Source organism: Juglans regia, chromosome 2, assembly GCF_001411555.2.
Source record: "Juglans regia cultivar Chandler chromosome 2, Walnut 2.0, whole genome shotgun sequence".
Classification (NCBI taxonomy): Eukaryota; Viridiplantae; Streptophyta; class Magnoliopsida; order Fagales; family Juglandaceae; genus Juglans; species Juglans regia.
Window position 1 is genome coordinate 5,230,630 of NC_049902.1, and position 14,359 is coordinate 5,244,988.

At 37.3% G+C, this 14,359-nt stretch overlaps 1 protein-coding gene across 1 annotated transcript; it reads left to right on the plus strand.

The window, feature by feature from the left end:
• The first annotated feature begins 1,690 nt into the window (after window positions 1-1,690).
• Window positions 1,691-2,603, plus strand: LOC109021295 (50S ribosomal protein L34, chloroplastic-like). The gene is made up of 2 exons (XM_019003903.2): window positions 1,691-1,998; window positions 2,253-2,603. Exons 1-2 carry the CDS (start codon window positions 1,755-1,757, stop codon window positions 2,507-2,509), a joined length of 501 nt encoding a protein of 166 aa, XP_018859448.1. The 5' UTR covers window positions 1,691-1,754; the 3' UTR covers window positions 2,510-2,603.
• Window positions 2,604-14,359: the final 11,756 nt, after the last annotated feature.

Consider the following 14,359-nt stretch of genomic DNA (forward strand, 5'->3'; position numbering starts at 1 on the left):
ATTGATGAGTTAAGATGTCAGGTTGGACATGGATATTGGAGGTCTTGCAACTAGTACCATGCATATTCTTCAACTTCCATAAAGACCAATGCCACAATAGTTCATTTGGACCACTTGCCTATATTATATATGTGTATTCACAACCAACAGTCCAATTAAGTGTTTTGATTGAAGATGCGGTGCACGAAAGATATGGTAGAGTTTGTGCAAATTGTAGAAACTAGAAATATTTCAAGTGGATTCTTTGACTTTATGTACAGGTCCTCAACATGCCCTCTGTGATATCCCATTTTGATAAATGATAATAGTAGTTGGTATATGGGATCTCGTACTAATAAAGGTCCAATTGTATTATTGACTAGTACTTTTGAATATAGGTCATATGGCTTGGATATTTTATTGAGACGTTACGAATGGTATAAGATACTATCCTAAAAAAAAACAAATGTAGGACTTAAGTCATGCCAGTTACTATGAACTGGCCCGACGAGGATGTCGGGAATATAAAAGAGTTCTAATTATATCATTGCCTAATTCTTTTAGGGTATAGACCATATGATTTAATCCTTTTATTGAAGCGTTACACCCTTTGGTAGGAATCTTTAATTCATATTGGAGGGATACATTTAGCCGTTAATGAGAAGCGGTCCGAATATGGAGGCCCAACCCAATGGATGGTAAGGATCAAGTCATTGGAGTCCTAAGAATCCACATGATTCCATGTTGTAACCACCAAATGAGGTGGAATGGATAACTGACGAAGGAAGTTGGGATGAATCCAACATTCCTAGGACCAACATCAAATCAAAAGAACATGAAGATAAGACCAGACAGGATGATCGTTCTTAATGTCTATCAATAACTACCTACGCCTATATATATATAAGGAGACAACATGTTTAGGTAACAACTCATCTTGATCATTATCTTGATGATAACTTCTTCTGCATATATATCATTGACTAAGGCATTGGAGGTGCATTGGGTACACCAAACCCCCATCTCTATTTGTTACAGGCTGTGGACTCTGCCAGATTGTGGAACATGTCCTTAACTTGTCACTACAAGAAAATGGCTCAATTGCGGCAATTTTTCATCTGTTGCAAACAAAATCGCCGCAATTGGTCTTTTTAGCGGCGATTTTATTTTTCGTCGCATAGAGTAAACAACGCCTTTCGATTTATTAGGAGTGGATCACTGTACATCTCAATTGTAGCGATTTTGGTAGATATTGCGATGCTGTATTTCGCTGAAAAGTTAAAAAATTCTTGTGACGGTCAAACAATCGCTGCAATTCATCTATAGGGCGCTTAACTCATGGATTGTTTAATTTTCCCCCCGAAACGAAAACACATTCCCTCTCTCTTTTTTTTTTTACTCTGTTCTTCCCCATCCCCGAGTTCCTACGATCGCGCTCTGTGATACCCACCCACTCATCTCGCTGTGATACCCACCCCCTCATCAGTGGCCATTGTTTGCAGCCCAAAATGGGAGATCACTTCGCCCATTTCCTTCTCACAAAAGCCACTCAAGCCATCCGCTCCCATTTTTCTGCCCTAGAGTGTCTGTTTCCTTCGCACAAAAGCTGTATAGGTCGTTCCTCGTCGACGCAACACCACTCAAGGCAGACAAAGAGTAGCCATTGAAGTAGCTTAGAGATGGAGGTGCCTTAATGCAGTCGAGGCCCAACTCAAGGTCCCTCCTCCTCACCTACCCATCTAATCTGACCAAATCGTGACCCCCTTTGTGAAAGAATGGCTTCGCTGACAGTGTTATCATCGTCGTCACCTTGGCTTTCGTGCGGAGGAGGTAGACATGCTTGCATTCCTTCAGCTTCCCTCACATTCCTTGCGGGTTCAACAAGGAGAAGCTCAGTGTCGTTGAATGTTGGGAGCAACCCCATCCCTCATTCCGGGCTACTTCATTGCTCCTTCATTCCCTCCTCTTCCTCTTCCTCTTCTTTTTCGTCCTCTTTCTCTTTCCCTTCTTCCTTTTCAGGTAATTTCACCACCGCTTTTGAGTAAGTAAGTATCAAAGTTTGTGCTTTATTTCATGGTATTTGGTCATTCTACCATATGGGCGAGGAAATCTAAAATGATAAAAGATTCGTAAGATTTTAATTGCAATAATAATTTAGTTGTCTGATTCCCTTGTCCTCGCTGATTTTAGCCATAATTGACAGCGAGGAATGTTGAAATGGGAATTTGAATGAATTATGTGCAAAATTAATGTTTTTTTCCTTTAATTTTTAGGTTTATCTTTGGGTTTGAATTTGAGTTATGGTAATGGGGTCGGAAGAGAAAAAGCCCGCAGCTTAGTTGTGAGGGCTAGGAAGTTCGCTCTTTGTCAAACAAAGAGAAACAGGTCGCGAAAGTCTCTGGCTCGAACTCAAGGCTTCCGCAGACGGATGAGAACCACCAGTGGCAGAGCAATATTGAAGCGCCGACGTGCGAAGGGACAGAAGGTCCTCTGCACAAAGACCAACCCCAACAGCGGGAAGCGTGCTTAATTGTCACTCTGCATGATTCAGTCTCAGCGGGTAAGTGCAATGATATGCAATGTTGTCCAGTAGTTCACAGAGGTGGACTTGGTTGATTTTCCATCTTATGTGCAATGATAACGATTGTAATCCATCATTAGCAGGTATTTTGTCTATTGCAATTCACTTTTCCTGTCATTGTCTTCTCTTGTTCTTGATATATGATTGATATTTGAGAATTCCTGTGCCCCATTGCTTAGCCTGTTAGGCCCGAGCTCTCCAACTATTCGTGGTAATGATATTGTTAATTGTTAAAGTACTGGTGGTTTTATTTCTGCTATATCCGTTCTTCCCTGAAAGATACGTGACGGTATATGGTTGTTTATTTTTTGCGATATTCCAATTGGTGGATTGAACTATTAGAATGCCTCCTATATGAAAGCTGGCATTTTGCTTTCCCTTTGATTTGCAATTGATTTGTTCATGAATTCTAGTAGTTAAGAAAAACTCATGCTAGAACAAACTGTTACGTTGTCAGGCAATATACCTAAGACTTCAATGCAATCAACATATTTGATGCAGCAAAAGAGTCACACTTGTATATGGTCTTCTATATACTTTCTAGTTTATTGGGTTGATAGTTCTTGTAATTTTTGCGTTGTGCTTCATTTTTTTTTTGGTTCAGTTGTTCACATTTTTTTTTTTCTCTTTGAATTTATGCACTTGATTGGTTTGCTTCTTTGAAGATAGTGACTAGCATGAACATGCAGGCTAGCAAGTTGAAAGATAGTGACTGTATACTTCCCGAGCTTAATATTTTAGAAGTTACTCCGGGCCTATATAAGAACTACAATCGTGATTAGACTCTTGCATGACAAGTTTTCAAAAAAATGAGCTGCTAAGATGGATGGCACTGTCCTCGGCCATAGTGAAGTAGGTCAAAATGCCTAATCATCCTTTTGTTCTCTATTTGCAGTGATATTTTCCTTCATCGTGACAAAATTTTAATGCCCAAAAACCAAGCAGCATGGAGTGCATGGAATTTTCTTGGAAGTAGAGACAATAAAGTATGTTTGACATACTGGCTCAATGTGCTTCAGGTTGGTTACATGTTCCATCTGTTGAAAGTCTAATTTTATTATTAGTTTATAGAGTCCTTCAAGCAGTAGACTTTGTGCATGTTAATCCTACTGGAGTTGTATTTCCACCTCACATATAGTTGAGCACATTAAAATGACACTGCAAGGCTACTAATTTCCTTTTTAGTTGTACTAATGGATTAAAGAAGTTTGAGATTCTGGACAACAACAAAGTGATAATGGAAAGTCCCACTGCCTGGTAAATTCAAGAATGGAATACAGAATAGGGTAACTTTTTCAAAAACACATCCTAAACCTAGAGCTTCCACTTATTGAACTCAATCACTGTGAATCCTTTAGAACAATAGCTCCATTATATTTGACATAGAAATTGATTTAAGGATCCACTGTCAAAAAGAACATAATTTTACCTGCTACATGAAGAGCGCTTCAATAGCTACACCAGAAACTGAACTGCTCAGTCCAACTGGATATCCAAATTCAATGGTATGTGTGCAAATAAGAAGACATATTTTCATGTAAGTGTGAAAGGAAAGCCATTTATTACAAGAAACACATTACATTATTAGTGAAATAATTAATAAGACAAAGAAATGACATCGTTCTTGTTGCATAGGAATAACACTTCAATCATTAAAACTTGTACTATATTGTCAAATTGGGATGTCTCCATGCAAATAAGTCTATCAGGAAATGTTTAATGCTATGATTAAACCCTGGAAATTTTGGGCTTGCAGAATATTGGTGAAACAGATCTACCTTTTCTTGTGACTCTCAACCCAGACCATACACCAAAAAGCTTCGCTGCATCCAGTCCCATCAGTTGCTTAAGTGGTCAATTGCTCATCCAGTCCCATCAGTTGCTGCATCAAAAGCTTCGCTTGAGCTTGATCATATCCAAGGGAAGAGAGGAATTTGGTTTTGTGGGGCATACCAAGGTGAACTTTTTCATGCATGCTGAGACCGACTTACAAATAAATGCCATACTGTAATATGGAGTTTTAGAAATCAGAGTTGATTTTTACTATGTTTAACAGATATGGAGTCGCTTCACATTTACTATCATCTGAGTATTTGTTCTGCATTTTGTCAGGTTATGGTTTCCATGAGGATGGATTAAAGGTTGTGCTCTTTTGAGCAACGCAAAACACATGGTACCTTCTCTAATAGAAATGGGGGCGCGCCTTTCTGTCACCAGGTTCCTTAGACATTATATCTCAACTAGATGTGTAATGTGAGTTTACTCTTAGTGGCAATCTCTGTCATAGGCTAGTCTAACCTCCTACCAAGTATTATAGTAGATAGGATGCCACTGTAATCACTTTTGATATAGTACTAACCTTGGCCAGCTGCTACTACCATGTTTATTCATAAAAAAAAGGCTTAATACTTCCAGCGAATATCAATTTGTACATCTACTATGTAATGAGTTTGATTAAAGCTACTTATAAAAAAAAACATGAGTTTGATCAAAGTTGTCAATAGTTAACACAGCATGATATCTAACTAAGAAATATATTAGAATATTAGAAGTCCTAAAAGAGTCAATATCAATTCACTACAGCTTATCCTTTCTTTGTGCTAATTACAATGAAATTAGGTTCCTTACACAGCAATAACAGCTTTCTACTAAGTTATTTGTAATTTATTATCTATGTATTTGTGCATTTTTCTGCATGATTCAAAGTGAAAGAGGTGCATGCAGGTCTTGTCAACAAGACTAAGGAACCGCTATACTGTTATATATATATATATATATCAACAAGTCTTGGACATTTTCCTCAGTAAATTTAGCTCATATCTGTTGATTTGCAGGGTCCCTTATCTCCAAGTAGGATATATCCTCAGTAGATTTAGTTCATATCTTGATCTACATTCAGTATTGTTTTTGGGTTTGTGCTTCCCACTTGTGCAATATCTTTTTTGAGCAAGAACATACAATTTTGGATGTGCATACTGCTTTTTTGTGGATTAAGTTTTTGGTTGCTTAGAGCTAGTTTTGGTTGAAATTTGAGTTCACTCGGTACTTCTCATGTCACCTCTTGAGGTTGAGATGGAGGGATGGAATAAAGGAATAGAAAATGAAAAGTAAGAGGTTGCAATGTTAAGAGAATAGAGAATTAAATCTACTGATTTATTGCAATGTGATTGTTGGCAAGACCACAAAATAAAATCTACAAAAAGCTAGTTAACTAAGTTACATTAAATTTGTTGTTAATTGGCAAATTTTATTTGGCATTCTTGTGATACTCTTCAATGGTACTGCTCCCTGTAAATGTGTTTTTTTAAAGTACTTTGTTGTTAAGTTCAATGATCTTGCTCAACTCTGTTTTTTCCCTTTCAACAAGTATGGGATTAGTTTTGGTACAGTTCTTAGTATAGTCTTAGTATAGTTACTATAGATCTTTGGATCTTTTTTGAGTATGTAAAAAGAATATTAGGGCAATCCATAGTGTAAGGTAAAATTGTGAAGCCTGCAAAACTTGAATGTGTATAATATTTTCTCTATACTGTTTTGTGCATTTTTTTTTTAATTTTCTGAAACATGCTTTCCGGCGAGTTTTTCTCGCCGCAAATAATTTTTTCATAGCAGAAATATATTTGCGGCGACATGAAATCGCCAAAATTAGTTTTTGCGGCGAAACTTACCCGCAGGAAATACTTCATAACGGCGATAATTTTAAATCGCTGAGAAAAATAATAAATTATTTTCGGCAATTTATTAAGTGTTTGTGACAATACATATCGCCGAAAATAGTAGTTCTCAGCGATTTTAAAGGTAAACCGGAAGGTCATTTCTGTCGATTTTTTAACATTTCTGGCAGACTAAAATCGCAGGAAATAGTACTTTTTTTTGTGACGATTTTTGCCTATCGCCAAAATTGATAAAAAATGGCTTGAGGATTTCGGCGAACCTGCAGCGGTTTATAAATCGCCGAAAATGATCAAATGCAGCGATTTTGATAGGTATTTGCGACGATTTTGAGCGCTAAAAAATACCAGATTTCTTGTAGTCATGTATTGTTCTCGAAATATATAGGAGCTTTGTTATGTTGAGTCACATTATTCAGTCTTGTATTAAATGATCAGCAATTTCATAATTTAACTAAGTTTAAAGTAATTTGAATGGACAAGTTATAGTAAATGTTTGACAAAATATTGATATTTTAAAAGTTTGATACACTTTTTTTTTTTATATATATATATAATGTTTCGTCTTATTTTCTCTATATATTATAATTAAAAATTGAAGAACCTCCCGTCTAGAACACCCCACATTTAAATTATAAATTACATCCTTAAAAACTAATAAATTATTAATTCTATAAAGACTAGAGACCTCATAATGAGCTAGCACTATTGTTAGCTCTATATTTTATCCCTCCACTACGCACAATAGTTATTGTTTCCTGCCAAAAAACTCCAGAGTTGTTCGTTTTTTCCACCACATATTAATGCATTTATCAAAGTCGTAGATCTATTAGCTTTACGTACTCGAAGTCCAAAATGATTAGATATGCATTTATCAAAGTCGTAGGTTTTCCACCACATAGCTGCCGGAAAAGATGTACGTAAAGCTTGTACTTAATAAAAACAATGGAAAGGATCGAAGGAACAAACGCCATATAATATATCTTAAAATATGTATTTATTCGTTTCCATACACTTTGGTGGCATCTATCTCATGTTGAAATAACCTATCTCTTATATATTGAAGACAACATATATAAACGATGCATGCTAAACTAGAGACAGATATATATATATATATATATATGTATATATATATAATATGGGATAGGTTCCTCCACAAAAGAATTTCAATGTACGGATATTACAAGGCTGCTTTGCTAGCACCCCGTACGGGTTTTTGCGTCTCAACGAGACGGCGGCGGGAAGCATATCCTCTGGTCTAATTGGGCGTACTTATCATCACAAGGGTGAGATATAGGAGACGGGATTCCAACGGCAGGATCAGATTTGCCAGAATCACCACCTGCAATTAGGCAAAATCTAATTAATTATAAAAGAATATTAATAAAACTAATTTATAGGTAACGATGCATCAGAAGTAGTCCAAACATCAAAGATGACATCCGAGCATGCATGCATGTGAGAAGAGAAAGAGAGTCAAATTACCACTAGGAACTACCCCGAGTTGTCGAGGGGAAACAATATGGTTGGCGAGGATGAGAAAAGCAACGAAGCAAAATACAACGGCAGTAGAAACTTTGAGAGCCATCTTGAGTTTAATGGGAGGCAGAGGAAATCCACACCAGCCTCCTCCTTTATATAAAACCATTCACCTACGACCAGAGGCACCCTTTTTAAGGTTGATTATTAGGTACGTAGTTTTAAAATATGAATAATGTAATATTCTCGTCCTATTTAATAATGTCGTATTATCAAAATTGCTTATACAAACATTAATTTTGAATGACATTACATCATATTATAAAATTTCAAAAATTTTATTTTAAAAATACCTAATAATTACTTTATCTTAATATTCACTAATGTATTAATATTTACTAATGTATAAACGAGAAGTCATACCAAACTAAGACGGAGCTATGACTTACAGGATGAATCTTAATAATAATAAAGAGTAATGCGCTAGTACACTGATCATGAATAATATTTTTACCGTTCATAAGCGTGTCCATTACACGAACCACGTGAACCAGGTAATTTTAAATAATAAATGGACTAAGACTCGAAAAGACCCACAAAAATATAAAAGCCAAAAATAGAGGCCGCGACATAGAAAAGCAAGGCAGTATGCCTTCCTTGACTACAACTAATATCTTTATTTCCGCCCCAAGGGAAAAGCAAGAGCACTTTTTTTTTTTTTCAATCATAAACGAGGACGCCTCCATTTTATTAAAAGATTCCTCACTTTAGGTGGAGGATAAAACCATGTTTAATAGGGGTGCTACCCGCCTCCTACGGGGCAGGGGCACCCCTTCCCCATCCCCCGCCCCATGCATTTCCCGTCCTCCTTTTATTTAAAAAAAATATTATATTTTATTTGATTTAAAAATTATTTCTTAGTGTAAAAGTAATTAAAAATACATTTTTAGGCCCAAATTATAAATTTAAATTTTGTAAATATGACCATAATTTAAAAACTTTGTAATTTTTAAATTTGCTAATGCATATTTTGTGTAAATTGTAGTGTATTAGTTTTTAAACTATTTAGTTTTTAAATTTGCCAATATATATTTTGTGAACAAATCTAACAAATTGTAATATATATTTATATTAATATTAATAGTTCCCTGGGTCCTGATGGTTTTGGCGCGGGTTTTTTTATGAGTTGCTGGGAGGTGGTTAAAGTGGACGTTTTAGAAGCTATTTCAGAATTTTTTCTATCAAAACGCCTTCCTAGATTTTATTCGGCGTCTTTTATTGTGCTTATCCCGAAGGTAGATGTGCCTTCGGGGTTTGATAAATTTAGGCCAATTAGCCTTTGTTCAGTTTTCTATAAAATTTATTCAAAAATTATTGTGAATCGTATGACAGGTTTTCTTCCCAAAATGATTTCTCTTGAGCAAGGAGCGTTTATACCTGGGCGGAGTATTTTTGAGAATATCAGTCTTACCCAGGAAATGGTTCACTCTCTGAAGAGGACGTCATATGGTGGTAATATTATGATTAAAGTTGATATGGCTAAAGCATATGATCGGGTGGAGTGGCATTTTTTGATTGAGGTTTTGAGGTGTTTTGGCTTTCCTTCTTCCTTTTGTGATCTTATTCGTGCTTGTATTTCGAATGTGTGGTATTCTGTGATACTTAATGGTACGACGAAAGGTTTCTTTCAAGGGAGGCGGGGTTTGCGACAAGGGGATCCCCTTTCGCCTTACCTTTTTATTATTCTTCAAGAAGTGCTTTCTAGACTTTTGAAACAAAGCTTTAATGGGAATAAGATTGGAAAATTTTCCCAAGCTAGAGGTACTCCTCATATTTCTCACCTTATCTACGCTGATGATATTGTTATTTTTTTGAATGGGGGAAAGAAATCGGTTAAGGAACTGTTGTTGGTTTTTGAAAAATATGAAAATTGGTCAAGTCAGCAACTTAGTAAAGAAAAGACGGCTATATTTTATTCTCCTAAAATTTCGTTAGTAAGAAAGAGAGCTCTTAAAAGGCTGACAGGGTTGTCTGAAGGCTTGTTTCCTTTTAAATATCTTGGGGTTCCGATTGTATTAGGGCGTCTTAAGCATGAGCATCTAGAGGAGATGATTAATAAAGTCTGGAATAAAATCAGTGGTTGGAAAATGAAATTATTATCAGCGGGTGGGCGTTTAATTTTACTTCGTCATGTGCTGTCTAGTATGGCTTTACATATATTTGCAGTATTACAGGTTCCTCAATCTATTATTAAAGATTTAAACCGAATGTTGAGCACATTTTTTTGGGGTGAGATTAATGGTAAAAGGAAAAAAAAGTGGGTGGCATGGGAGAATATTTGTAAGCCAATAGAGGAGGGTGGACTTGGTTTGCGGAATTTGGGGGATATTCAAAGAGCTTTGCACATGAGGTTTGCATGGAATCTTTTGAAAGGAGAATCTCTGTGGGCTAGTTTCTTTAAGGGAAAATATGTGGGAAATTCGAGTTGGTGTCTTATTGATATGAGAAAAGGTACGAGGTTTTGGAAAATGATTGTCAAAAGTATTCCGAGTGTTTTTAATAATGCTAAGTGGAGAGTTAGAGATGGTAATATTTTATTTTAGTATGACAAATGGAGAGATGAGGGTCCTCTAATTGATGAGTTCCAGATAGTGGGTAATCCGATGTTGCAAGTTAAAGAGTGCAAGTTGTCCAATAGTTGGGATGTGGAGTTTTTAAGTACGTTGGTTGGTCAGGATAATGTGGAGAATATTGTTGAGGCTTTGGCTGGGTGTAAGGGAGGATCTGATGTATTGATCTGGATGAAGAATGACAGTGGGAATTTTTCGACCAAATCCGCTTGGGATTACATTCGAGTTCAAGGATCTAGTATGGAGTGGCATCCTTGGGTATGGCATAAGTTACTTCCACTTAAAGTTTCGGTTTTAATGTGGAAGGTGTGGTTCATGGCATTAAGTGTTGATGATCGTCTTCGGCGCATTGGGATCCAGATAGTTTCTCGCTGTGATTGTTGTGATGAAGGTAATTATGAAGATCAAGATCATGTGTTACTTACAGGTGAATTTGCTTCGGCCTTATGGCATTTTTATGGATCTATTTTTGGTATTCCTATTGGTCGTACTTGGAGGGAGACGGTACAAATTTGGTTTCGAAGGGCATCTTTTAATTCTCAACTGGGAATAATAGTGGGGATTTTACCGTCTATTATTACTTGGCATCTTTGGACTAGACGTTGTGCTGCGCGTATGGAGGGAAGGTTCCAGTCTATTTTTTCGGTTCGGCTTTCTATTAGTAGATGGATGGGAGTAGTAGTTCGAGATATGAAAAAGGTTAGTAATTGTTCCAGACATGATTCACAGGTTTTACAGTCATTGAATATTCCTGTTTTGGTTCCTATTAGAAAGCATTTAAAGCTAGTGGCTTGGCAAAAGCCAGCTCATGGGTGGTTTAAATTGAATACAGATGGGAGTAGTCTGGGTAATCCTGGTTGTTCAGGGGTGGGCGGTATCATTAGCAATGATCGTGGTCTTATGGTTTATGCTTTCAATTCTTCTATTGGTATCGGAACAAGTAATAGAGCGGAGTTGTTAGCTATTCTTCAGGGACTCAAAGCCTGTAAGGATTTGGGGATTAATTTTGTGGAAATTGAATTAGATTCGCAAGTGGTGATTTCGTGGTGGAATAGGAGAAGGTGTGGTGTGTGGTATTTAGAAGATTTTTGGGAAGATACGTTGGCTCTCATGGATTCTATGGTGTGCGTTGTTCGTCATGTTTATAGAGAGGGAAATAAAGTTGCGGATTGGTTGGCTCGGAGTGGTGCGTCGGGTCTTAATTCAGAGTGGAGATTTGTTAGGGAGGTGCCTAGGGTGCTTCGTGGTTTAATCCGTTTGGATAATTTGGGATTGCCTTCATTATGTTATCGTTAGTGTCATGTTCTTGCGGAATGGTTGTCCGTTTTAGTAGGTTTGTAATTTTGTTTGTAATTTTGACATCTGGTAGTATTGTTTGTAATACTAGGTGTCGGTCTGTAACCACGGTATTCCTCCGCCAAAAGTGAGGGTTATTAATAAAATTTGGGAGGGGTCACTCATGGACAGGTGACTTCGGCTCTTCTATAAAAAAAAAGTAATATATATTTATATATACACAATTTATTAAATATAAATATATATATTTTTATGTTTATATATATGTATATAATATACATATATATAAATGTAAGCGGGGGCAGGGCGAGGGAAATGCGGGGCGGGGTTAGGCCTTCCCCTCCACCCACCCCCGCTAGGGCCCCAAGATGCGAGGTGGGGGCCCTGCCCCCGCATAGGCGGAGTGGGGTTGCCCGCCCCAGCGTTTGTCTTCGACCCTTTCCAAATTGGCATGTGCGACGCATCTTGACAACTTTGATAACATCACGTTTTAAGGATGGCCAAAAAAATCGATCTTCCACTAAGGCAGTAGTCTTGTCACACCCAAAATGGCCAGCTAACCCTCCTCCATGAAGTTCTCTAACAAAATGCTCCCTTGGAGATGAATCTGGAATACATAATTTGCAACCTTTAAACAAGAATCCCTCCTTCAACGAGTAGCCTATGTGAGTATCCAGCTTGTTTTGATAGAGGTCCGAAATTATTGGACCAAAGAAGGGATCATCGGCATACATCTTCTTTATCTCATCAAGGCCAATAATAGAAGAGGACAAGATGGAGAGTACATGGGACCGCCTGCTCAGAGCATCTGCGACTCTATTTTCGGTTCCTGCTTGGTGCTTCAAAATAAAACTGAATTCTTGCAACATATCCACCCAACCAGCATGTCGTGCGTTTAATTTCTTTTGGGAGTTAATAAATTTCAAGGAATCATGGTCTGTAAATAAAATGAACTCACGATGTAATAAATAATGTCTCCAATGCTTCAATTTTTGAATGAACACATAAAATTCGAGATCATATGTTGAATATTTTTTTTAGCTTCATTCAGTTTTTCACTGAAGAAAGCAATTGGGTGACCTCCTTGACTTAATACCCCGCCTATGACAACGTGAGAGGCATCACAAGCGACTTCAAAGACCTGCTCAAAAGCTGGTAACTTCAAAATAGGAGCATTAGTTAATTTTTCTTTAATTTCTTCAAAGGCGCGCGTAACTACAAAACTCCATTGAAAGGCCCCCAATTTCATACACTCGATTATTGGTGCCATAATGGTGCTGAAGTTGCGAATAAACCTGCGATAAAAAGTAGCTAATCAGTGAAAAATCCTCACTTCATGAATGTTCGAAGGTGTAGGCCACTCTTTGACTGCACGTATTTTCGCAGGATTAGCTAGCACTCCTTCTGTTGAGACGATGAACCCCAGAAAAGTGACTTGTGAATCAGCAAAAGAGCATTTCTTTAAATTGATGCAAAGCCGCTCCTTTTTTAACACCCGCATGACTTGTCTGAGTTGTTCTTTATTCTCGTCCCTATCTCGACTATGTATAAGGATGTCATCAAAATATACAACAAATCTACCAGAAAATGGCCTCAACATTTGGTTCATCACTCACATGAATGTATTAGGAGCATTGGTAAATCCGAATGGCATAACCATCCATTCATATAACCCATCTTTTGTTTTAAAGGCGGTTTTCCATTCATCTCCAGGTCGAATTCAGATTTGGTGGTAACCACTCCTTAATCGATTTTTGAGAATTTTGTAGATCCATGTAGTAAATCTAGCATATCATCTAAGCAAGGAATAGGGAAATGGTATTTAACAGTTATTTTATTTATGGCTCTACTGTCAATACACATACGCCGCGTACCATCCTTCTTTGGAGTGAGTAGTGCAGGACATGCACAAGGGCTCATGCTCTCCCAAATAAGTCCCTTTTCTAAAAGTTCTTGCACTTGTTTCCTCAACTCTTCATACTCTTTTGGATTGAGCTGATATGCCAAGTGATTTGGTAGTGCTAAACCTGGAATGAGGTCGATTGCATGTTGAATATCATGCATGGGAGGTAGTTGCCGAGGGAGTTTTTCGGGGGCTAAGTCTGAAAAATCTTACAAGATAGAGATGAAATCTGGAGGAATTTTATTTTCCTGCATTATGGAACCTCATGTGAGATTAATAAAAATATAGCTCCCAAATCCTTACTCTCTTCTTCAAACCGACGCATGGAAAGTGTCCTATAGGAAGAAGAATCCTCTGCCTACTGAAAATTTGTGATTCTCATGGGTTTTAATTGAATCTTCTTACTCCCACAAGTTAGCAAATATGAGTTTGAGTACCCGTCATATTAGACCTTCCTGTCATACAACCAAGGTCTTCCCAAAAGAATGTGACATGCCTTCATGGGCAATACATCACACCAAACTTGTTCACTAAAGTCTTTTTCCAAAGAGAAAGAAACTAAGCATCTGGTTTTAACAGCCATTGACATATCATCAATCCAGCTAACTCGATACGGTTTAGAGTGAGGTTCTTATTTCAGCTTCAGTTTCTTGTCCAAATCAAGGGACACAATGTTCATTCCACTTCCATTGTCGATGATCAAGTTCATTGCTTTACCTTGATGCTCGACTCTGGTATGGAAAATATTTGTGCGCAACCAAGAGTCGTCTTCATCAGCTTTCTGTTTGTGACCTGTGAGGACTCTTCAAACCATGCA

Coding starts and splice junctions, on each gene's coding strand:
- LOC109021295 (XM_019003903.2), top strand. CDS start 1,755: ATGGCTTCGCTGACAGTGTTATCATCGTCGTCACCTTGGCTTTCGTGC. Junction 1,999..2,252: donor TTTCCCTTCTTCCTTTTCAG/GTAATTTCACCA, acceptor TTTAATTTTTAG/GTTTATCTTTGGGTTTGAAT.